The sequence below is a fragment of the Petaurus breviceps genome, unplaced genomic scaffold, assembly GCF_028583685.1.
Source record: "Petaurus breviceps papuanus isolate PSGF00001 unplaced genomic scaffold, PetGlider_PUasm1.0 180, whole genome shotgun sequence".
NCBI classification, from domain to species: Eukaryota; Metazoa; Chordata; class Mammalia; order Diprotodontia; family Petauridae; genus Petaurus; species Petaurus breviceps.
The window spans coordinates 1,224,944-1,250,923 of NW_027185782.1; the positions used below are offsets into that span (position 1 = coordinate 1,224,944).

The 25,980-nt window shown below is 40.2% G+C and overlaps 1 protein-coding gene across 9 annotated transcripts in view; it reads right to left on the reverse strand.

Annotated features, from left to right (window-relative positions):
• KDM4B (lysine demethylase 4B) overlaps positions 1–25,980 on the reverse strand; it is a 286,229-nt gene that overhangs the window by 186,181 nt on the left and 74,068 nt on the right. For all 9 annotated transcript variants that reach the window (XM_069086768.1, XM_069086769.1, XM_069086770.1 and 6 more), the window contains one exon: positions 21,756–21,949. In XM_069086768.1, coding sequence (XP_068942869.1) covers positions 21,756–21,949 — 194 coding nt within the window. The remainder of the gene's footprint in view (positions 1–21,755; positions 21,950–25,980) is intronic.

Here is a 25,980-nt window from a genome sequence, read left to right on the forward strand (position 1 = left end):
GATCTGAAAGAGGATTTGAAGGTAAGAAGATTAAACAATAATAATATACAATAAACAATAAGATAATATTTCTTATTCCTATCTACCTTAGTCCTGCTCTCCCATGTCCACTCCAGTTCTTTTCACTTCTTCTCAGTCCTGCCACTGTACCCAAAGAAACACTTTCATTCATCCTGAAGCTCAACTTTTATCTGTGTTGTCTCCCCAATTAGAACATGAGCTCTCAGAAAGAAGACTCTCATTTTTCTGTCTGTATTCCCAGCACTTAACACAGTGATTGGTACATAATAAATGCTTTTGCATTCCACTGTGCCCTCTGGAATTCCAATTCCATATTTAACAGGCTTGTCTTCATTTTAGACACCTTCCTTCTGGCAGTCAGAGGCTTGGCTTTCCTCATTAGACTGCATCCCTAGCCACCCTTTCCAGTTCTGGCTATACTTTTCACCCACTGCATCTCTCCACCAACACACACACCACACACACACACACACACTCTCTCTCTCTCTCTCTCTCTCTCTCTCTCTCTCTCTCTCTCTCTCACCCACCCAGCAAACTTACAGCCTTTAAAGTGCTTAACTCTATCCAAATACATCATCCAGTCCAGATCCTAGCAACTATATACTGGACCCAGGTCATTCTCCCTTCTTTCTCAAGAAATCCCATACCTGGTTCACAGTTTCCTTCACCCCAACAACTGCTGTTAACTAGGGTTTATATTATTTGATGTCCCTTCCAAATACCTAACTTCTCAACTCCCACAAATACCACCTCCAATCCACCTCAATCATTATATATATATGGAGAGATGGTCACATACTTGATATTGTGATCACCTACTTCCACAATTAAAACCTCTGAAATTCCTTTATTATAAATCATAAATCTGTCATTCCAACTCTTTCTTAACCCATTCTTTTTCTTCCCATCTCTCAGTACTCTCATAGGTGACCTTGGCTCTATATATAGCTAGATGTACTCTACACTGTCCCAATACTCTGAAATTCTTTGATCCCCTCTGTCCTATTGATATCAACAATTTGCCAAAACTCAAACTTGGATTACTTCCATCATTTTCCTCTTCTGCTATTGAATGAAGCTGGAAGAAATCACATATGCAAGATGACTAAGTCCATTATAAATTTATGTTTTGACTAAATGACATAATGTACAAAGTCTTAGAACTGGAGATACAAAGAGAAAAGTCAGACAGTTCATGTGCAAGGAGCTTGAATTCTAATAAGTAGTGATAACACATAATGTTTCAGGCACACGTTCCATAAAAAAGTCCCATGGTCCTTAGGGTACAGCAACAAAGCAGATGGTCACATATCTTCCTTTAATGTCACTTCTACTAATAAAACAATATCCATTTTCAAAGTTGAAACATTTGATAATTCCAAGAACTTTGGGAGCAAAATATTTCTATTCCAAGTGTTTAGTAGGTAGGGCTACTAAGGAGGCAGGATTGCAGAAGCCCTGCCAAGTCTGACTGCTTCCCTTAATGAGCTACAGGGACTGGGCCGGAAACAGGACTGTGGTATGTACAGGTAAGGTACAGGAAGTTGCTAATGATGACAGCATTCATCTGTATTTATCAATATTTATCATTATCACTTATTATCCTCTTTTTATACATGAAGAAATGTGACTTGCCCAGGGTCAAAGTATATGAGGAAGGATTTGAACGCGAGTCTCCCTAACTCCAAGTCCAGTGTACTCTATTGAAACACTTGTGCCACCCAAGTACCTGCTATTCCCAGGGTTCTTGGGGTAAGGGTCCTGGGCTGTTTCCAACAGGCTCTAAAGGAGAGGATGTGGTCAAAGGAGTCAAGATGTTTTGATTTGCTTGGCATATGTTGTTTCCTGTATGGGGGGGAAGGTTTGGTTTTTTGTTGGTTTGTTGGGTTTTTTTGCCTTTTGGAGGGTAACTGAGGTTAAGTAACTTGCCCAAGGTTACACGGCTAGTTTTTTTGTGTGGGTGTTAAGTGTCTGAGGCTGGAACCGAACTCGGCTCCTCCTGACTCCAGGGCCGGCGCTTTACTCACTGCGCCACCTAGCCACCCCAGGGGGAAGGTTTTAGGGGGAGGGACTTGCTTCTTCATCTGTTATCTAATCTCCCCAGCCCCGGTAGGGTAATCTTTATTTCTCCTTAATTTATTCTCTATTCCACTTCCCAGACATGCAATTCCAAACCTTTTCTTCTCAAATCTCCCCTACCTTCTGAGTCTCCTTCTTGGTCTCTGTGAGTGGCCTGGAATGCTCTCCCTTCCTCTTTGTCTCTAGAATGTCTTATTGCCTTCCAAACTCAGTTGAATGCCACCTTCTATGTCAAAGGTTTTCAAAAGATGCTGTGTCATAAACCTCTTTAGTAGTCTGGTAAAACCTATGGGCCCATTCTCAGAATGTTTTTAAATACATAAAATACATATATTACAAAGATGACGATTATATTGAAATGCAGTTATCAAAATAATAATAATTTTTTTAAAAAACAATTTCACAGACTCCAGGACAAGAACTCCTGCTATATCTGCCTTTTCTGATTCCTTCAGTTGCTAATAATAATAGTAGTAATAATAAGTAATTAGATAACACTTTAAGGTTTGCATATCTCAAATGAACTTCACCACAATCCATAAAACATAACAATTCCCCAGTCACCAAAAACTGCAAAAACATATCCAGAAAAGGAAAGGAGCTTAAGATGCAACCTAAAATGACAATCCTACAAACCTGAACCTATAGACATTATGAAAAGGACAAAAGGAAAGAAAGCTAAAGACATCTATTGGGTTGCAACAGAAGTAGAGGAACCATTAAAAGAATTCTTTCTAAAAGTATACAAGGGGATTATAGATGAAAATAAAACTTAAAAAAAAATAGAATAAATGACAATTGAGGGTCAGGCTTTTAACACTATAAACTCAGCTCTTCAAACCGCTGCCCCCTCCCCCATTCACACACAAGTAAGTCAATAAGCATTTATTAAGCACCTATATTTCTAGACTAGGGGTGGGGAGCCTGCAGCCCCAAGGCCACATGTGACATTCTATGTCACTGGGTGCAGCCTTTTGACTGAGTTCAAGTTCTACAGAATAAATCATTTTATTAGCAGGATTTGTTCTGTGAAATTTGGATTCAGTCAAAGGGCTGAACTTGAGGACCTAGAGGGCCACATGTGGCCTCCAGGATACAGATTCCCACCCCTGTTCTAAGCACTGTGGCTACAAAGAAAGATGAAACACAGTCCCTGCTTTAAGAGTTCACAGTCTAATGGAGAAGAGAACCTTCAAACAACTATGTATAAACAAGTCATATAGAGGATAAATGAGAAAATCTGAATTTTCTGAATTTCTGAATGAATAGGCTGAATGTACTAGCATTAAAGAGGCCTAGGAGATGCTTCCTGCAGAATATGAGGTTTTAATTAAGACCTGAAGGAAGCAGGAGTGGGGGAGGAGAAGGAAGAGAATTCCAACCATGTGGAACAGTTAGTGAAAATACACAGACTAGAGATGAAGTATCTTGTTGAAGAAACAAGGAGGTCAATGTCACTGGGTTGCAGCATTCACAGAAGGGGGGAATAAAGTATAAGAAGACTAGAAAGGTGAAGGGGAGAGAGTTAGGTTATGAAAGGCTTTGAATGTCAAACAGATGATTTTATCTTTGATCCTGGGAGTGAAAGGGAACCATTGGAGTTTATTTAGTAAGGCGGGGAAGGAGGTAGAAAGTGGGGGACTAGGGGGAGGTGATGTCACATGTTGAACCTAAGCACTGGCTGCTGACTAGAGTGGTGAGAAAGCTTTGTGGAAGGCAAACTGACCCACAGGCTATTGCAATAATCTAGACACCAGGGTGATGGTAGTGTCAGAAGAGAAAGGGGTGTATACAAAAGATATGGGGAAAGCAAAATCTTGGCAACAGCTTGGATTGGGGAGTTGAGGGTTATAAGAAAAAAGTAAGGAGTCAAGAATGTCAACCAGGCTTTGAGCCAGGGTAACTTGAGAGGATGGTGGTCCCTTCCACAGAAATAAGCAAGTTAGGGAGAGAAAAAGGTTTCGGAGGAAAAGATGAGTTTAGTTTTAAACATGCTGAATTTAAGATGTCCATGGGACATCCAGTTCAAAATAGGCAGTTACAGATAAAGAGGTTAAAAGCTGCACAAGTACACCTGAGAAACATCAGCAAAGAAATGACAGTTGAAACAATAAGAGCCAATAAGACGACCAAGTGAAACAGTATAAAGCAAGAAGAAAAGAGGGCCCAGGAGAGGGCCTTGGGGGAATCACCCAAGGTTAACAAACCTGACCTGGCTGAAAATTCAGCAAAAGAGACTGAAAAACAATGGAGAAAACAAGCAAAATGATGAAATTTTGGGGACTAAAGTGCAGACTGAGAAGTTACAAAAGGAGAAAGAAAGGATTGGGTAAACAACAAAAGGAAGGTATCTCATGTAATCTCTCAGCAAGAAGAGGAGCTAAAGAAGAATGGGTCAGGAGAAACAAGGACAAAGAACAGAAGATTTCAATCCAATGGGAGGAAGGGAGTGTCACATAGACAACTCCCAAAGCAAGATATACTCTATAATAGGAGATAGTAACCTTTCTATGGGTTTAATCCACAGAGAGTTGGCACAGAGGAAGACCACTTCTTTTGAGAGAGTCATGCTTCCAGACAATATCCTGTCTCAGCAAATGGGAAGTCACACCTCTTAGGGACAAGCAGCATCCAAAAAAATAGGAGGACATGGACCCAGCAAAATGGAAAAGATAATGATCATGGGAAGGCCAGAAGTAGACCGCATAATTTGTTACAGAGGAAAATTTCTGTCATGGGGCAATGCTCCTTTCCTTAACACTTCTCACATAAATTGACTCTACTAAGAGTAAGGTATAACAAGAGGGGGGAAAAGAGTAAGGTTGAGGAAAAAAAAGCGAGAGGGTAAGATCTACAAAGACAATAAATATAAAAACAGTTAGACAGAACTCAAACCCGGTCTTTTCAGACACTTTAATCCTATAAGAAACACAAAGAAGTTTTTTAAAAGTTTAAAATTAAGTACATGGACTATAAATCTGGGTACAAAAGTGTGTAAGAGAAAGAAAGGGAAGATAATAAGGTAAAGATAGTCTTCTTAGAAAAAGGTAAAGGAAAAGAAAAAATAGCAACATAAAATAACAAACCTGGGGGTGGAGCCAAGAGGATGGCATAGAAGCAGGAAAACTCCTTGAGTTCCCCCATAACCACCTCAAATACCTATAAAATCTGGCTCTAAACAAACTTTAAAGCTACAGAACCCACTCAGTGACAGAGAGAAACAAATCTTCCACTGAAGGCAGCCCGGCAGGCCTACAGAAAGGGTCCATTGCAGTGTACTGGGAGCTGAGCCCAGACCCACTCGAGCCCGAGGTTTTAGTCTCAGGGAAGCCCCAATCAGCAGCTGCTGGAGCAGACTTTGGGAGAGAGGATCACCAGCAGCTGTGGTGGTTTCCAGAATTATCAACCCATAAATGCCAAAAACAAAGTGAAAGGTCAGTGTGGAACTCTGAGGGACAGAAGCATGGTGCAGCCCCTGCCCCCAGAGCAAGAAGCAGCAGTGGCATAGAGGCCATGCAGCTGCCTCCATGTGGCTGCTTCAGAGCTACTGGCCTCCAGATCCTAGGGGGACCAAGCAACTATTCAAAGGGTAATCACTCTTGCTTTAACCTGCCTGGATCTGTATCGCAGTCTTGGGCGGTGGTCCAGGGTGTGTGACCAGTGAACCAGAGCTTATGGTGTCTGTAGAGAGGGAGCCCAACTAATAGCAACAGCAGCTACGAAAACCCCAGGGATTTGGGACAAAGCTCCCCTCTCTGGGAGGGAGCTCTACCATTGCATAGAGCTCAAAAGTAATTGAGTGGCAACATGAGCAAGCAAAGGAAGCAAAGCAAGCAGAGCAATCAAACCTTAGATTCTTTTTTTGGGGGACAAAAAGGATCAAAGCATGGAATGGGAGGAAGACAACAAAGTCAGAACTCCAGCACCAAAAGCTTACAAGAAAACTATGAACTGGTTACAGGCCTTGGAGGAGCTCAAGAAAGATTTTGAAAATCAAGTAAGAGAAGTGGAGGAAAAATTGGGAAGAAAAATGACAATGATGCAAGAAAATCATAGTCAACAACCTGACCAAAGAAAATAACACCTTAAAAAACAGACTAACTCAAATGGCAAAAGAGACCCAAAAAGCCAATGAGGAGAAGAATGCCTTAAAAAGCCAAATTTGCCAGATGGAAAAAGAATTTCAAAAGCTCACTGAAGAGAATAATTCCTTCATAATTAGACTGGAGCAAATGGAAGCTAGTGACTTTATGAGAAATCAAGATACTATTGAACAGACCCAAACAAATGAAAAAATAGAAGGCAATGTGAAATATCTCATTGGGAAAACCACTGACTTGGAAAACAGATCCAGGAGAAATAATTTAAAAATTATTGGACTACCTGAAAGCCATGATCAAAAAAAGAACCTAGAAATCATCCTTCAAGAAATTCTCAAGGAAAATTGCCTGATATTTTAGAAGCAGAGGGCAAAATAGAAATTGAAAGAATTCACCAATCACCTCTAAAAAAAGATCCCAAAAAGAAAACTCCTAGGAATATTATAGCCAGGTTCAGAGTTCCCAGATCAAGGAGAAAATATTACAAGCAGCCAAGAAGAAACAATTTGAATATTGTGGAAACACAATCAGGATAACACAAGATCTAGCAGCTTCTACATTAAGAGATCAAAGGGATTGGAATATGATATTCCAGAGGTCCAAGGAGCTAGGACTAAAACCAAGAATCACCCACCCAGCAAAACTGAGTATAATGATTCTGGGGAAAATATGGTCATTCAATGAAATAGAGGATTTTCAATTATTCTTGATGAAAAAATCAGAGTCGAACAGAAAATCTGACATTCAAATACAAGAAGCAAGAGAAGCATGAGAAGATAAACAGGTAAGAGAAATCATAAGGAACTTATCAAAGTTGAACTATTTACATTCCTACATGGCAAAACAATAATTGTAACTTATGAAACTTTTCTCAATATAAGGATAGTTGAAGGGAATATATACATATATACGTATATAGGAGGGTATATGTGCATATGAATACATATGTGAATGTGTATATATACGTATACAGGTATACATAGACAGAGGGCATAGGATCAATTGAATAGGAAGGGATGATATTTTAAAAATAAAATTAAGAGGTTAGAGAGGAATATAACGAGAAGAGATAGGGAGAGACAAAATAGGGTAAATTATCTTGCATAAAAGAGGCAAGGGAAAACTGTTACAATGGAGGGGAAGAACAGGAAGGCAAAAGGGAATGGGTCAACCTTACTCTCATTGAATCTGGCTTAAGGAGGGAATAACATATAAACTCAATTGGGTGTCTTACCCTACAGGAAAGTAGGGGGGAAGGGGATAAGAGGGGGGATGATAGAAGGGAGGGCAGATTGGGGGAGAGGGTAGTTAGAAGCACACACTTTTGAAAAGGGACAGGGTCAAAAAGTAGAAAATAGAACAAGTGGGGGGCAGGATAGGATGGAGGGAAATATAGTCAGTCTTTCACAATATATCCACAATGGAAACTACACATATACAACCTATACTGAATTGCTTATCTTCCCAGTAAGGGTGGGTGACAAGGGAATAAGGGAAAGAATCTGGAATTCAAAGTTTTAAAATCAAATTTTTTTTAAATTATTATTAATATTATTTTACATACAACTGGGAAATAAGATATACAGGCACTGAGGTATGGAGATCCATCTTGCCCTACAGGAAAGTCAGAGGGGGTAGGGGGGGAAGATATAGGAGAGAGCAGTTTTGGGGAGGGGGTATTCAGTGGGATAGCTGTTTCGGTGGGTAGGGGAAAGACAGGGCGAAAATTTGTAACTCAAAATCTTGTGGAAATGAATATTGTAAACTAAAAATAAACATAAAATTTAACTTAAAAAAAATAACAAACCAAAGAAGTTGGAAGGGAGGAAAAGATGGAAGGATTTTGATTAGTCATTTAACTGAGAGGAGAAGAAAAAAGAGGGGAAGAATCAGATAACTGAATAAAAGGAGGAAAGAAAAATAAGCTAAGGAATTTAAAATAGGCGGAAAATATATTTCCATCCATTCAAATGACAGGAAATAACTCCTCTCATCTGATTCACACCCCCTACTCCTTATCTTAGACTAGAACTCATCATAGTCCTGGATTAAGCAACATGTACAACTTTTAGTCTTTACATTGAAATCCCTATCTTGGCAACCTTGATGGTCACAGGAGATCCATGCCTCCCCTCCCAGGTACTTATCAGGATAAAAAGGGAATTAATGTCTTTTGTTTTTTTACATCATCATAGTTTTCCCTAGTATTCTTCCCCCCTCCAGAAAGTTACCCCATAAAACAAAAAATAATTTTATAGACAAAGGGGGACAGAGAGCACCAAAGTCAGCACAATCAACACATTGAAAAAGTCTGACATGTGCAATGTACAACACCGGTGGACCTCCCACCTCCACAAAGGGGTAGAGAGTATCTTCTCATATCTCATCATTTCTCATCATTTCTGTCCTGCTTGATCTTTATAATTTGCCTTCCTTCAATTTTACCAAAGTAAAGTCCATGCCCTAAAGGAGCTGTCAATATAAAATGGAAGACAACACATCTGAGGAGACACATGCAGGATGGGTGACAGGATGCAGAGATACTTCCAGTGACACATCAGGGTAAGTGGCAAGGCCCAGGTTTCCCAAAGATGCAGTGGCAGAATAGGTGGGTAGCAAAGCCCCAGAGGTCTGCAGACCTCAGTGGTATGGAAAGAAAGTCAGGGGTTGAGAGAATGTGGCAACAGGGAGGATAGCAATCATGATGAATGATTGAAAGTCGTTGCAATAGCAGTTCATTGCAGCTTGGACCCTTTACGCTGTCTTATATCTACCCAATAGCCAGAGGGCTAGAGAGGCCTGAGCCCACTACTAATGGAAAATGTGCTAAGAGGTCTAATTGTTGGAACAGAGCAGGTACAAGGGTTTCCTCCTGTGGAGCTAGGAAGAAGGAAGGAGCATCCAGTCAGGCAGAGTAAAAGGGAAGGTAGCATTGGCAGGAAGGTCAGTGTGGGAGAGGAAGAGAAGCCCTCCACAAAGTATTAGCTCTTCTCAGTCAGCAGCCTCAGATGCCATCATGACACCCCACCATGCCATATGATGTCAGCTATGTTTACTTTGTTGGTTAATTTTGCTTAATTGTTTTTTCTATTACAATGGAAGGTTCCATGGTGGGGCATGAAGAAGAAGTAGCTAGTAATATTGAAAAGCCAAAGCAATGTAAAAAAAAAAAAAGACACCAATAAAAACTCCACAGCACAAAGAGAACATGTGTTCGCTGATAGTTTTATCTTATGCAAAATATTATGATTAATGAAGCACTAAGCAGACACAGGGATAGAAAAATAATCACATTCTCCTTGATTCTCTTCATTCCCACCAACCCCAGAGAACAAGTCCTTTGCCCTAACCTTCTCCAAAAACCTGAGAGGTTTGGTTTTTTAGGTCTCTTTTAGGCCTCAGTTTCCTCATCTGTAAAATGAAGAAAGAAGAGATGAGCTCTAACAACCCTTACAGCTCCAACATCGCGTATTACAACATGTTAGAGCTCAGAGGCTATTTCTTCGTCAAAAAAGCACCCATCTGGAAGAAGCTTTGTATTATAGTGGACAGAGAACAAGACTTGGAACCTCACTGGAACTGGGCCAAAATCCCACCTTTGACACTGTTTTAAAAAGAAAAGAAAAAGAATTTTCCACAAAGTGGCTTTAAGTAGACTCGAGAAGAAAAACAAATGCTAGGCATTGGTTGTGGAGGAAAGCACCTACCACTGTAAAACAAGGGAATTTGGATTAGACAGACTCTAAAGTCCTCTCTAGTTCTACATCCTTTGACCTTCAAGGTCCACATCCTCTGCCAAGCATTTCCTGAACACTGGGCCCTCAGGCATATCTCCATCCTCTACACTCAAATAGTAATTAAGTCTACTTCACGTTCAACACATTGACATGGTACCATTAGTTAAATGAGTTTTGGTTTGGTGGGGTTTTTTCGGGCTAGTCTATTCTACATGACTATAAACTCTCTATAGCCAGTGACTGTCTTGTTCATCTCTGTACCCTCCTAAGTAGCCAACACAAAGCCTTGCACATTAATAAATGTTTCACTGACTACAACAGTAATGATGATGAATCAAATGAGAAATCAGAAAAAAGGGAAAATGGCTACTGTGGCAGGTGGCAGGATCCTAAAAAAGGAGAGCTTGAGATCACTGCTAGCTAAAAGCAGAGTATTCACTGTGCTTCTCCCTTTGCATAGCACAGTCCCAAACAGTAGAGTTTATAACTCTCCTCACTTGCGCTGTTCCCCGAGGTGCCTCTAAGATGATCGCTGCTAGGACCAAAGAGTCTATAAAAAGGATGAAGAAATCTGGGAAATTTCCACAGAGGTAGAGCCAGAAAAACAGAAACCCTCATCATTAGCCACCTTAGGTGGCTAAGCTGATTTGGGAAGGGCAAGAGCTCCCCCTGCTGATCTCTTGCTTCATTCAGCTGAGGAAAACAAACCAGTCCATGAATCTACAATAACAGGGTCTGCTCACTGGAAGTGAACAGATCCCATGCTTCTTAGAGGGAAGCCCGATTCAAGTCATTAATACAAACCGTCACACTGAAAGGATGAGACTTAAGAGATGGCTGCATCCAAGCCCCACGCTCCAGGGAATAGCAACATCAGGGGCCTATCAAACCAACCTTGACATCTTGTCAAAACATATCTACCTTTGCACTAAGGAATGTTATCTATATAAACAAGTTAAGCTCAACAGGAAAGCTCTGCCAACCCATGGCCTAACCTCTCAACATTCTCTTTTTCTGAAATTCATGCCAGAGTTGGCTTTAATCACTAAAAAACTGTCTGACACCTTCCAGGGCCTCAGCCACGGATGCACTGTAACATAACCCCAGGACTGGACCAGGGCCCTGTTGTTCTAGCTACTGTGCCAAAGGAAATGTTCTTATCTGTCAGTAACTCAGGCAATGGAGAAGGTAGACTGCCAGGAGCTAAAGAACACCCTTCTCTGAACAACCTGCAGTTAGTCAATTAAATCCTAGTGACTACTAATTTCTAGGCAAAGCAGCAGCAGAATATTTTTTAAAAGACTCAAAGGAAGACAGAGTAGATTCACTTACCCCCAACAACTTCTACCTAAGACTACGAAAGCTTCTTATCATCCAGTTTGTGGATAAGCTATAGTCTTTGTTTCTTCTCTTCCACATTCATAATTGACCATGCCAAAATTGTGGTGTGGAGAAAATATGGGATAGCAACCAGGAAACACAGGCAAGACCTGTCTGGCGAGATCAGGGTGGGTAGGAAATGATAAATGTAAAGTTGAGGATGATGACAGAAAAGTCCAGTAGCTTTCTAGAGCTTTGGCCAAGAAAGCTATATACAGAAGTCCATTACTCAAATATAAAATTAAGGCCACAGCTACTATATGTTCATAGATTTTAGAGCTGGGAGGGACCTTAGAGATCAGGTCTTTTTAGAGATAACAAAACTGGGATTACGGTGATGAGGTGACGTGGCCAGGGTCATGAAGCCAGTACAGAGCAGGAATTCAGATTCAAGACTGGTTTTCCCTATTTCCTAAACCTAGGATTTAATCAACATAACTAAGAGGTAGGCAGGTACCATCCAATGTACATGATTTAGTTCAAAAACATCTATTAATCAATATTCTGCATTCTTTTTCTATGGTTCAGGAGAGAGCTAAGACAAAAATATTTATAATGCATAATAATACTCTTAAAACATATTAGATAACAAAAAAGTAAAAGATCTGGAGAAAAGGTCATTACCTACTAGGTAAGAAAAGGGAAACCTTCATGATAAAGGTGTTATTAATATGCTTTTAATTAAATTCTTCCAAGATATATTAAGTGCTGGCTGCATGGAAAGTTTTTTTAAAAGGTAAACAGGGAAAGGGAAGATACACTAGGTTAGGAAATAAAAGCACAGAGACATAAAGCAGCAGAGTATAACTGCAGTCCAGTTTGGGTGGAACATTAAGAACAGTAGTTCTAAAATAAATGTGAAAAGGCAGGGTGGCTTCTGATTCTGAAGGTCCCCTACCCAGTTAAGCAATAAACATTTATTAATCTCCTACTATGTACTGTGTATCATGCTAAGTGCTGGAATCTTGGTAAAATGAAGAGTTTGTGGTTTTTGTCTCTGTCTCCAGTGCTTAAGAGTTGTACCTTACACACAGTAGGCACTTAATAAATGCTGAATAAATATGACCCTCTAGATAGATGCCAAAGGAAACTAGGAATTCCCAGGAGCAGGGCTAAAGATGAGGAAATGCATTCCAAGAAGGGGAGTCCAGATTATACAAAGCCACAGAGATTAGAGATGGAACAATGTGTGAGGAATAGCAAGATTAGTTTAGCTAGACCAGTCAGTAAAAGGGAGTGATGTATAATAAACCTAGAAATGTAGGTTGAAAAAGGATTGTCAAGTATTTAATTGTCCACATCTGGACAATTAGTGGCAATGTGAAAAGAAACTATTGCCCAAAATGTTTTAAGAGTGGACTCAATAGTCTAATAGTGAGAATTAAGACTGTGAGAACTAATCAAACAGTATAAACTCTTTACACCCTGAGTTGATATTGCCTGCTGAGTCTAGGACAAAAGGGCTTACACAAGTGAATACTTGGAAAGGGAAAGGAAGGGTTTCAGAGATTCTAGTATCTCTGAATGGAGAGGTAGAAGGATGGACTTTTCAGAAAGTTCCAAGATGAAGATGAAGACAAGAGGTGAAATAAAATTGGTCCATTTAAAAATTGTTAGCAGTCACCAACGACCTGGAAAAGATTCACTGTCAATTCAAACTAATAATTAAAATGAAGTGCTCAGGGTACCTGGGGATTTCTTACATAGACCTTACTCTTTGTCATCATGCAAAAGGAACAGTTCACTGAGATGGCTCTTTTGTAAGACAGGTTGCTGTCAATATTTCTCTGCTAAGAAAAATAATAGGAATGTTATAAGAATCTTCCTGGGCAAAGTACCTCAAAAAACCTACAATTTTAGAACTTGATTTTGTGACATGACAAAGTATCTCCATATCACCTGAAGAGGTATCACAAAAGAGCTTTAAACAATTAGCCGAGCAAAGTTAATTTGAGAAATATAATTTATACTACATAGTACTTTCAGAAGGTCTAATGTGACTGATTTGTCCACTGGTTTTAGTAAATGTTTTTTAATCTCCACTTTTAATCTTTGCTACAAGGCAAAACTAGCAAAAGCCAGAGATTGGGAAAGAGAGGGCAGCAGAATACTTTTTGGAATGAAGGTGAACAAGATTCAATAAAGGTGGACAGTCTGGGACTATCAAGAAACAAGAAGTGATTTAAACAAAAAACTGGGATTCTACAATTCAAAAAGTTCTACAAATTCACTCCTCTCTCTCCACTGATTCCAAACTTAATATTCCTTGCTCTCTTCAAATCTCAGGTGCACCTAAGTGGGAATATGGCCTCATTTAAAAAAGGGCACTCCTCACGGTGGCTAACTAGTCATGAGTCAAATTCACACACAAGCTAAATTTTCTTTTAAACATTCCCTAATATGTGATATTTTAACCCCTTTCTCTCATCTTTTATCTCTGAAATTTCAGCCCTAGTTGCTATTTGAAAAATGCTGACCAGAAATTATTTTTTACCTATTTCATGCAAAAAAAGAATGAATAAATGAATGAATTTTAAAAAGCATTAATCTAAGTACTTACTTTGTGCCACTCATAGTGCTAAGTACTGTGGATACCAAAAAAAAAAAAAAAACCAATCCCTCCTCCTCTCTAGAAACTCACTAACTGGGGAAGATACTACAGGAGAGTTCTTATGCAGAAAGGTCTGGGGGTCCTAAGGATGCAGCTAAAAGCAGATGGCAGCTTTGCCAAACAACAAGATTGCCCCTTGAGAAGGAAGAAGGGGGTATATGGAGTTAGAGTGTCATATTGGAAAATAATTCTCTCTAGGGCAGAATTGCCCAGGTACCTAGAGATGTGTTACAGGGCAGCCCACTGGTGGAGAGAGGATGAAACTGAGTCCCTTCAAAACAAAAAGAGTTTCTAGAAATTCCTGTGCTGCTCTGGCTCATCTACAACTCTCCTAAAATTGTGGTTAGTTGAGGCATTACGTAAATTTCAATGCTTTTTTTTCCCTTCAGGTCCAAAATAATTTCACTACACAGAGCTTAAGAACAAAAACAGAAGTTACTGCCACAGTATTTTCTTCAAGCTCTCTAGTTGCTCCTGGTTCAATGTTGTGAACATGGGGATTCTAAATCTCCCAAACTACTGAACAGGACTACTAGAGCTCTTGTCACTCCTTTCCCATCTTTGAATCCTTGTTTCCAGCTGTTTGCACTTCACACTATGAGTCTGTTAACCATAGTTAAACCAGAAGTCATCTGCTCTAATGCATAAGCAGAAATTCTCCCCGCAATACAACCCTGACAAGTGGCCATCCAGCCTAAGCTTGAAGACTGTGGTGGTTGTAGGGGGTCCCAATTTCACTTCTGGCCAACTCCAATTGTTAGGAAGCTTTTTCTCAGTGTCCAGCCTAAATATACTTCTCCATAGCATCTAGTTCTGCCATCTGAGGCACAGAAGAACAAGTTCACTATATTGGTTCCTTTTGACAGCCCTTCAAATACTCAAATATGGTTATCATGTTCATTCTAAGTGTGGCTAGACAGCATTTCTACTGGGGGTATTAACGGCCTATAAGCTCAATAATGCGATACAGCAGCCAAAAAAACGCTGACAACAAGCTTAGCCTGAAAGTTATCTAGGCCATGAAAGAACTGTGTCCGCATCAGACCATCTTGTGTGTTCTACCTGCCCACTTTCAGGGAGAACACTGAAAAGCCAAAGATTGTTTAGAGGAAATGATCAGGATGATAAAAGGACTAAAAGCACACCATATGAAGACTGGTTAAAGGAGATGAGGACCCCAACCTGAAAAAGAGATAGATGAAGGAGAGACATGCTAACAATCTTCAAATATCTGAAGGGCCACCACATGAAAGAGGGATTGGACTTACTCTGTTTGACACACAAGGGAAGAAAATAGGAGCAATCTATCATCAAGCATTTATTAATCACCTTGTGTAGGCAATGTGCTCTCAGTACTTGTTTCTGCCCTAATTCCATGATTTATTTGTGTAACTCAAGGTTTCTGCTCTCTTAATTACTATTAAAACAATGAAAAGGTGTTTAATAAGTACTTCCCTTCAAGAAGTTTACATTATAATTAGGGAGAGGACATGTACATATACAAGTACTTACAAAACACTAATAAAACATAATTATATCTTTATTATAAGGTAACCTTGGGAAAGAAGATATTGCAGATGGAAAGGACTAAAAAAAGTCTCATGAAGAAAAATGGTACCTGAGCTGAGTCCTGAAGGAAACCAGAGATTATGTGATTTGTAGGTGATAAGGAAATAGACTGGGGGGGCGGGGGGGACAGCTAGTACAAAGGCTGAGAGATGAAGTGGTGGTTGTGATAGAACTGCAAGATGGTCAAAATGGCTAGATTACAGAGTACATAAAGGGGAAGACAGTACTTTCTTAACTGGGGAAATAGAGGAAAAAGAATATGAACCTTAAAGCAAAATTTAATTTTATTTTGATAGATGGTTTTCTCATTTGGGTTCATAAGGAATATAGGCAAGGGTGACAAAAATTCACATCATAAAACATGGGAAACAGGATACAACTTTCCATGTGATCAAATTTTGTCAAACAGTTGCCTGTCAATAATTGGAAACATAATAGTCAGTAAAATAAAACTGACTCAGTCCACATGGAACTACTTGATTCCAATGAGGAATGAAAGCCACTTTCTCAGCCTAAAGACTTTAAAGAAACAAACCAGTAACCTCTCTGCAGAAGCTTCAGGTTACAGAGATGATGAAGCAAAGGTCAAGAGACACACTCTGTGGAGAGTGTGATTACCCAGAAAATGTCCCAAATGGGTGTTTCAGTACTTCCTTGGTACAGAGGCTGCACACACCTGCATACACAACAGGCCTCAGAAGCTTTGTGGTGGGCCCATGGCACCACCTAGTGGAGCTGAGGCCCCATCGGAATCAAATGGGCCCATTCATTTGATATCTTCTGTTATTAAATGTTTCTCACTGAAAAACTTCACATGTTCAACCAATGAACAATCTCAGGGTGTGTATTGAAACTAGAAGAGACAATTCAAGGGAATGGCAATAGTTTAGGTTATCAAGTACCCTGGAATAAATGCAATAATATGATTTATGTTTGAGCAGAGTATTTGACAGTCTCGCTGACCATGGACATGATAGAAATATATGGATTAGAAGAGAGAACTGGTACTTTTATAAGTGACTGATCAGATCCAAAGTAGAGTTAATGGGTCAATGTGAAAGGTGGTTTCTAATGGCGTGCTTCAAGGTTGTCTTTGGCTCTGCATTATTTAATATTTTTATTAGTAACCTGGACAAAAGGCACAGATGATACCTATGATTAAAAATGCCACAAACCTGGCAGGGATTGCTAATGTTGCATGATAGATTCAGGAGCCTAAACACTAGGTTCAATCAAGGATGAAAGATAATAGGGGCCAATGTATCTTTTAATTTCCTAAGTACACTATGGGAAGGAAGGAGGGGCAGTATGGCTAATCAGCAGTTCTGAAAAAGATCTCAGGGTTTCAGTGGACTACAAGAAACTAAATGAGTCAACTGTGTGATGTCGTAGCCAAAAAAGATAATGAGAACTAAGGCTACAGTGAGAGACATCCTGTCAAGCAAAAGAGAGATTGTCTCACTGTGAAATGTACCTGAGGTGAGATCACATTTGAAATACTATAGTCAGTTCTGGGAGAAACATTTCTAGAAATAAAGCCGCAGATCATTCAAAAGAGGGCAACCAGTATGATCAGGGACCTCAAGATGATGCCATGTGAGGTTCTGTTTAAAGAGGCTAGAAAAGAGGCCTTTGGGTAGAAGGGATACAGTAGACTTCCTCACATATTTAAACATCTCTCAAGAAGAAAGGGAATAAAACTTGTTCTTCTTGCTCACAGAGGAAAAAATTAGGAGCAAGTTTCAACTTGACATAAGCAAAAACTAGTCATTAAAGTTGTCCACCAGTGAAATGGGCTGCCTGGGGAATTCAAGCAGAGGCCACTGTCAGAAATGCTAGGGAGAGGACGCCTCTGAACTTGTCTAGAGTCTAAAGAATGTCAGCTCTGCTCCTTATGTGAATGTATGCATGCCATGCTCCCCCTCCCTTTTCTTCCCATGTAAAATAAGGATAATAATATTTCTCCTCATTGGAGTGTTGTGGGGAAAACATTTTGTGAACTTAGCACTATGCAAATGAAACTAGTATATTGCCATTATTATTTAGTCTAAATCTCTTTAAATTTATGTGAGAAACCAAGGCCCCAAGACACACAACAGGCTAGTGTTAGGGCCAACACCAGAATCTAGCTTCTATTGCCATGCTACCAGAGTCTTTGCAATTCTTTTCCATGAGGATCTACAAAATCAATGACAGCAAATTAACGTCATGGCACTTTTCTCCTAATAACTTTGAAGCATTATATGAAAATTATTCTGTTCATTTTATAGCAGGGAAAACAGGAAGAAACTTCTTCAATGTTATGAAACCAGGTAAAGAACAAGGATTAATTTTGTCTATCTAATAGTTGATTAAGTGGTATTCCTATGCACAGATGTTTGATCAATCAACAAACTGGCCACCAAACTCCCCTACCCAGGATGCTGCTGTTATACAATCAAGGAGGCAAGTCAGTCGAGTTTAAGAGAAAGAAAGCAGTGCATGGTGCCAATAGCCCTAATGAGGACATTAGTCTCTCTACCCTCCCCCAAGCGGTCTATTCCTGCCTGAAAGCAGGGAGTACAGAAACTTCTGGGATGGTAATATTCCTAAAATGACACCTATAAGGTTGTTGAAGAGATAACTATCTTAAGACAGAGAGAGATCAGGAGAGCAAAGGAAAACAATTCCCTCCTTATGTTTTATGTGTCTTGTGCATTAACCCACTTGCCAACAACTTAAGGTCAATAAATGACATAGATGATTACTCTTTCACAAAATCTGACATCATCTGAACCCTTTTCTAATCTCTTTGGCATATCTGGGTTAGAAGCTGTAGGGACCCTGACAACTGACAACATCTACTACATGTGTCTCTCACAGAAGGCAGCAGCACTCTGAGAACAACCAGCAAGGAGAAAATGAATGCCCGGAAAGATAACACAACTGGAAACATGGAGGAAGAGAAACGGAAGGGAAATGAAAAGTAAGGAATATTAAAAAAAAAGAAGGGGACATAAAGTGTCAATATAGTAGTAAGAGGAAGACAATGAAAGCACGAGGTAGGAGGGGGGCGAAAAGAGATCATCTGGAGGCTAGCCTGAAAAACACCAACATTGCTGGTTGGCTACAGAATAATATGTATGTCTGTGGGGTTTGTAGAGATGGCTGGGCCATAGGCAGATACTCCAAATATGTGTGTGTCCTTATTCCAGGACAATGTTTCCATGTATGAGAAACACTGTAATGCTGTGGCAGGTCCTATATGCATCTCCACCTGTGTTTGCAGGCTAAGATCTGAAAGACCATGAAATTTTCATAGACAGCCTGCCCTACCATCCCACTTCCCTCCAGATTGATGTCAGATTAAAGAGAGTTTTGTCTGACCTTCAAGATCTTCCACAAACTGCAACTGTGGCTAAGATGGGTATTCATTATTTCAATAGCAATATCTATGATGGGGCAGAGAATGGAGCAATGGGCCTCAAATCAGGAAGATTTCCCAAACTGCCTAGCAATATGACTCTGGCAAATCACCCAGGGCTTCTTAAACTTTTTCTGCTCGTGGCCCCTTCAGTGCTTCTTAAACTGTGGGTCATGACCTCATATGGGGTTTAAGAATTTAACCTACAGGGCGGCCAGGTGGCGCAGTGAGTAAGAGCGCCAGCCCCAGTGTTGAGAGACCCAGGATCAGTTCCTGCCTCAGATACTTGGCACCCACACAAAATAACTGGCCATGTAACCTTGAGCAAGTTACTTAACCCCAATTGCTTAAAAAAAAAAAAAAGAATTTAACCTATGCCTGCCTCTGTTTCCTGAACTGGTAAAATGGGGATAATAATGGCATTTCCCTCCCAGAGTTGTTGTGAGGATCAAATTAGAATATCTGTAAAGTGCTTTACACAATGCCTGGTACATAGTAGATGTTTAATAAATGCTTGTTCCCTTTCCTCAGTGCAGAATGACACTTGGGCCAATAATAAGTAGCCACATCTACCCCCATAGGACTTGGTTTGTACCTCTTGTGAATTTACCATGTTTGTGCTACATCATCCCTGGAGGTACCAATCCTATCTGATAACTTTTTTTCTCCCTCTAGAGCCAAGCACAATAATCTGATGTACACAGCAGGCACTTAACACATACTGAATGAATTAACACAAGATGACAAAATTCCTTAAGATCCTCCCTGCTAGGAAATCTGTATTTGTCAAAAGATGGTAATACAACCCCTACTAGCAACAGGCTACCAAATCAACATTCCTACAGTGACATTTAAGCTATTATTTTCATGCAACAACAATATTGAAAAACTGTGGAAGAACACATGTCCTAGATACAGCATTTACATTCATTCTCATTTTCCTTCCCCCTCTACCCCCCCCTCAATAGCACAGAGATATGCTCACATACAGACATAACACACACACAGACACACACATGCGCGCACGCGCACGCACACACACACACACACACACACACACACACACACACACACACACACACACACCCCTTCCCTTTTCACTTCCCTTCCCAAGGAAGAACAAGTCCTGGAGCAGTAGTAACTACTACTACTTTTGACACAGTCACCTGTAAAATCTATGAATTAATTTTTCTTTAAAAAATGATTACTGGAAGGGGTAGGTACTAACAATAAAAATGGCTGAGAGTTCCACAGCAATTTAGAGAATGACAAAATGCTTCAAACACATTATCTAAATTGTTTCTCTCAAATGCCTTGAAAGTAGGTAACACAAATGTTATCCCCATTAATAGACTGGGAAATCTTAAAAATGGGAGAAGTAAAGGGATTTGCTCAGGATCATGGAGGTGGCAGAGTTGAGAAATGAAGCACCACCACTGATGCTCTCTCCACTACTCATAAGTGCCTCTGATGGAGTGGGATGGGGAATAATGACCTAAGAAGTCACTTATCTGTCTGTAGGCTTTTCACAAGTCTGTAATCAAGCCATGTGTCTGGCTATGTTTGTCTCATTCGTACAGAACACACTGGCTTTAGATGATGCCAATGGACATGGTTTCAAGTCCACACTTTGCCACTTACCTGCATTAACTTGAAGTCACATAAACTCGATTGGCCTCATATTTTGCATCTATAAAATGAAGGAACTGGACAAAATATCTCTAAGATCCTTTTGATTTCCAAAGCATATGTTCCCACAAACCATATGGCAAAAATTTATTAATGACTACAACTTTTTATTTCTTTTTCCCTCTAAGTAGTAACAATAAAAACCGTGAAAATTGCCTATAGAAAGGAAACAAAATCAAAAGCCATGTATCAGAACACTAAATAAAGCCTAGTGAGAAACACAAGGTAGTATATCTGTACATTTGCAACTGCAAATGGAGCTAGATGCTGAGAATATATTCTTCAAAATGGAAAAGCTGAGAAATCTTATACGAGGGGTTTCTCAGAATTCATGAACAATGCCCCACACACACAAAGGAGGAAAATGGCTTTTAAAACATAAAGTCACATTCAGGCCATCATCTACAGCATATCATCCTAGAACTCTGTAAAATGAGTTTATGGACCAACAAGGTTAAAACATCCGCTTTTAATACAGAGGCAAGAACTTGTCAGAAAAGGGGAAGTCCAGGAAGTCATATGAAGGAAGAAAGGAAGTGAGGGCAAGAAAAGTTTAAAAGTACAAGTTTATATAGCAGTGAATACATAACTCTCTCAATAGCCACTGAGGACAACACTATCATATAACACAGTATAATAACTCAATTTCATAATGAATTATGCTCAGTCTATTTAATTTAATGACAGGCAAATATGTAACCCATCTTATAAAGATTTCTACTGACAAATTATAAATAAAAAAAGCTGGATATGAAATAACTTTCCTTTTGTGCTTTTCTAAAAAGCACCTGATTTCTTGATATTGCTGGATAAAAAAGGCATTACACACACACACACACACACACACTCACTCTCTCTCTCCCCTTCCCCCCCCCCCCACTCCCATGGGGCTCCTCCATCAGAAACCAGTAAAGCTTTACCTGATCCAAGTCCCTGCAAGAGAAGGCTCTGGGGATGCACATCAAGGAGGGGAGCAAGGCAGAGAGCCATTTCCCTTCTCCTCTTTCCTCCACCCCTGAGATTACATTCTTAGCACTCCTCCCCCACCCTGGCTGATAATCACTCAATCAGACATGAACACCTAACAACTTTACTCTCTTTATTTACCAATGACAGAATTCCTTCTGAAGCTGGATCTGGACCAAGGCAAGATTCAATTCACTCACCAAGATTTGGGCTCCCCAAAGTGCAGGTAATTGATACTGTAGAGATCCATGTCTTCTGTGTGCCAAGCGAAGGTTGTTTTCCACATCCCAAAGTACAGGTAGGGAGTGTTCACGCCTTCTATGATAATGCCACATTCATGTTCCACCATATCCAAAAGGGTGTTCAAATTCCCAATATTCCACTCCTCTACATCCTAAAGAAAGGGCAGACCATCAAAATCATTCCCTTTGACTTTTGTTCGTACTCAGTTTAAAAATCCTGTTGATTTTACCTTTGTAACATCTCAGATGATAGTGGCCTGCATCTGACTTAAGGATTAAATAGTGATAGGTGTACAATGATGACACCCTAAATTATGGAAAAGGCAACTGAAGGAAGTAGTCAATCTAATGCAGTAACCTACCAATTACAAGCCCACATATATTTCATCCAGCCTAGAATCACATGCAGTCACACTGAATTAATGTTTCATCATTTGTAGATCATTTCCAACTATTTCATGCCAATTATATAGCTCTCCTCATGCTACAGAGATTCTACCAGATAAGAGTCAATATTCAACAAGCATTTTTCAAGCACCTACTATGTGCATAGCGATGTGCTAGGCCTGGGGACAAAAAGACAAAAATGAGCAGCAAACTCTGCAGTATGGACTTTGGATTCTAATGGGAAGGGCACACGAAGGCATATTAACATTTAGAGCCTATAATTCTGGTAGTTCCCTCCCTGTGACTTGGTGATAAACCTGGGGGAACTGCCTGAGGTAGAGAGTTTAGTGATTTGGCCAGGTTCATAGCCAGAAGCAAGACTGAAGCCCAGGTCTTGACACCTCCAAGGCAGGCTCCCTTCTTGATTCTCCAGGCCTTCTCCACCATGCCACAGGGGCCTGAAGGCACAAGAGGCTCCTGCAGCCCCTTCCCCAGATGCCAGCCAGACTCATTTCTTCTCATGGCTGACCTGCAGATCCTCTGGACTTTGGGCAGATACTTTCTCCCAGTCTCCCTCAAACTCTTTTTTCCCTTCCCTAGATGTATTCTCTTCTCCCACTAAAATTCAAGTGCCCTAAGAGCAAAGAATGTCTTCCTTTCTGTCTGTATCTATATTCCGTAGTTTAGTACAACCTAGGCCTGGTATATGGAAAGTGCTTCCTAAATCCTTGCCAACTTGTCTTGACACCAAGCAAATTCCCCTATCATCACACAACCTCCATGTAACACTTATTCACATAAGCAAATACAAGAGAGCTGGAGGAAAAGGGAGGATGAGGAAAGAGATTCTATAAGACATGGCAACTAAGATCAGACAGCCCTTAAAGGGAGCCAAGGATTACACAAGGCAGAGGTGAGGAGAGAATGAATTCCAAACATGGGGAATGCTTGTGAAAATGGGGGGGGAGGAGATGGAATTCTCAGCTCAAAGAACAGTGAAGTGGGTTGATTTGGTGAAAACACAGGATGTGCATATGAGAAAGGGAGCAGTGTGAAGTAAGCCTTGGAAGTAAACTGTAGTTAGGCTTTAAGAGCTATGCTGAGGAGCATGCATTTTATCCTAGAAAGAATACAGAGTGGGGGGTAGGTATTGTGGAGAGAGAGCCTGGCCTGGAATCAGGAAGACTCATCTTCTTAAGTTCAAATATGGCCTCAGACACTTACCAGCTGTATGACCCTGGGAAAGTCACTTAACCCTGTTTGCCTCAGTTTCCTCATCTATAAAATGAGCCGGAAAAGGAAACGGCAAATCACTGCAGTATTTTTGACAAGAAAACCCCAAATGGGTTCAGGAAGAGTCAGACATGACTGAAAAACACATCAACAACAAACAGGGAATCCACTGAATCTTCTTGAGCACTGTGCCTGAGGATTATTTTAGCAATTCTATCAAGAGTGGATTGGTGTGGGGCAGCTAGGTGGTGCAGTGACTAGAGCACCACCCCTGGAGTCAGGAGGACCTGAGTTCAAATCCTGCCTCAGACACCCCTAACACAAAAACTAGGCGTGTGACATTGGGCAAGTCACTTAACCACAATTGCCCTCCCAAAAATAAGCAAAAAAAAGAATGGATTAGTGCATGCTAATCCAACCATATGCCTAAAGGGCTATAAAACTGCACACCCTTTGATCCAGCAATATCACTACTAGGTCTATATCCCAAAGACATCCAAAATAGGAAAAAGGACCTATTTACATAAAAATATTTATAACAGCTCTTTTTGTGGTGGCTAAGAATTAGAAATTGAAGGGACGCCCACCACTTGAGGAATGGCTGAATAAGATATGGTATATGATTATGATGGAATATTATTATGCAACATGAAATGATAAGCAGGATGATTTCAGAAAAACCTGGATAAGACTTACATGAGCTGATGCACAATGAAGTGAACAAAATCAAGAAAACGTACACAGTAACAGCAATACTGTTTGATAAAGAACTGTGAATGACTTAGCTACTCTCAGCAATATAATGATCCAAGACAATCCCAAAAGACTAATGATGAAACATGCTGCCTCCAGAGAAAAAAAACTTTTTCTTTTATTCGAGTCTTATTGTAAAAAATTACTAATATGGAAATGTTTTACATGACTGCACATGTGTAACCTATATCTAATTGCTTGCCATCTCAGGGAGAGGGAAGAGAGAGAATTTGGAACTCAAAACTTTACATAAAAATGTTTTTTTTTTTAAATGGATTAGTGTGGAGAAACCAATTGGGAAGTTTTTCTAATACCCTAGGGCAGGGATGCGGAAACCTACAGCCTCCAGGCCACATTGTAGCCTTCTGCCTGTGTCCAAGTTTTACAAAACAAATCCTTTTATTAAAGATTCAGTCAAAGGGCTGCCCTTGAGGACCTAGAGGGCCACATGTGGCCTCAAGGATACAGGTTCCTCACACCTGCAGTCTAGGCAAAAGGTGATGAGGGCGTGAACCAGGGTGATTGCTGATCATGAGTGGAGAGGAGACAGATGGAGGAAATGTCATGGAAGCAGAACTGATAAGAAGTTCTAAGAGCAAGAAGTCCCAAGGATGAATCTGAGGGTGCAAACATGGTTAACTGGAAAGATGATACATTCCACAGACATATGGAAGTTTGGAGGAAGAAGGGAGGGAGTTGTTTTGGACATGTTGACCCTAACATCTAGATGGAGATGTCAATAACTCAACAAACATTTTATCAAGTGTGTTCTTTGTGCAAGGTTACTGTGGAGGACATTGGAAATAAGTACAAAAAATGAAACAATCTTTACTTACAATGAGCTTTCATTCTAAAGGGGGAGTCACAACAAGTAGATTTGTACTTGTATGGTATATGCTTGCAGATAACAGCAAAAAGTTAATAAATACAAATATATGCGAAATAATTAAATACAAGGTAGTTGGGAAGGGAAAGCACTAGGAGTGGGGGAGATCAGGAGAGGGTTTATAAAGCAGGTGGTGTTTATGCTATGTTGTAGGAAGGGAGGGATTCTGTGAAGCAGAGGGACTAGACGGGGAGGACAGCTAGTACAAAGTCAAAGGAACAGGAGATGAAATGTTGTATGTGAGGGAAAACAAGACAGCCAGTCTAATATCAAAGGACATAAAGTTTGTTTTCTTAAAGAATGAAGCACACTATAATTCTTTACAAAATGGAAGTTATACTGGATGAGGGTGGGAGGGGATGGGCAGCTACGGTGTTCTGCTGGGCTGAATGGAGAGAATACCTTTGTTCCAAAGTTCTCAGTACTCAGCCTCATGCTATTCTTGCAATGCAGACATCAGCCAGGATCTTCATTTTAGACAGATAACATGGTATGGAAAAATAGAATGACTCAATGTTCTACTTCCTATAACAGCAACATCATGCAGATGACTAACTTCGATAGACTTAGCTCTTTTCAGCAATGCAAGGACCTAAGACAACTCCAAAAGATGCATGATGCAAAATGCTATCCACAGCTAGAAAAAGAATTATGGAGTCTGAATGCAGATCAAAGCATACTATTTGCTCTCTTTTTTTTTCTTTCTTTTTTTTGCTTTTTTGGAGGGGGTAGGCAGGGCAATCGGGGTTAAGTGACTTGCCCAAGGTCACACACCTAGTAAGTGTTAAGTGTCTGAGGCTGTATTTGAATTCAGGTTCCCCTCTCTAGGGCCGATATTCTATTCACTGCGCCACCTAGCCACCCCAGGGTTTATGTTCTTCTTTCTCATGGCTCCTCCCATTGGTTGTAATTCTTCTGCACAAT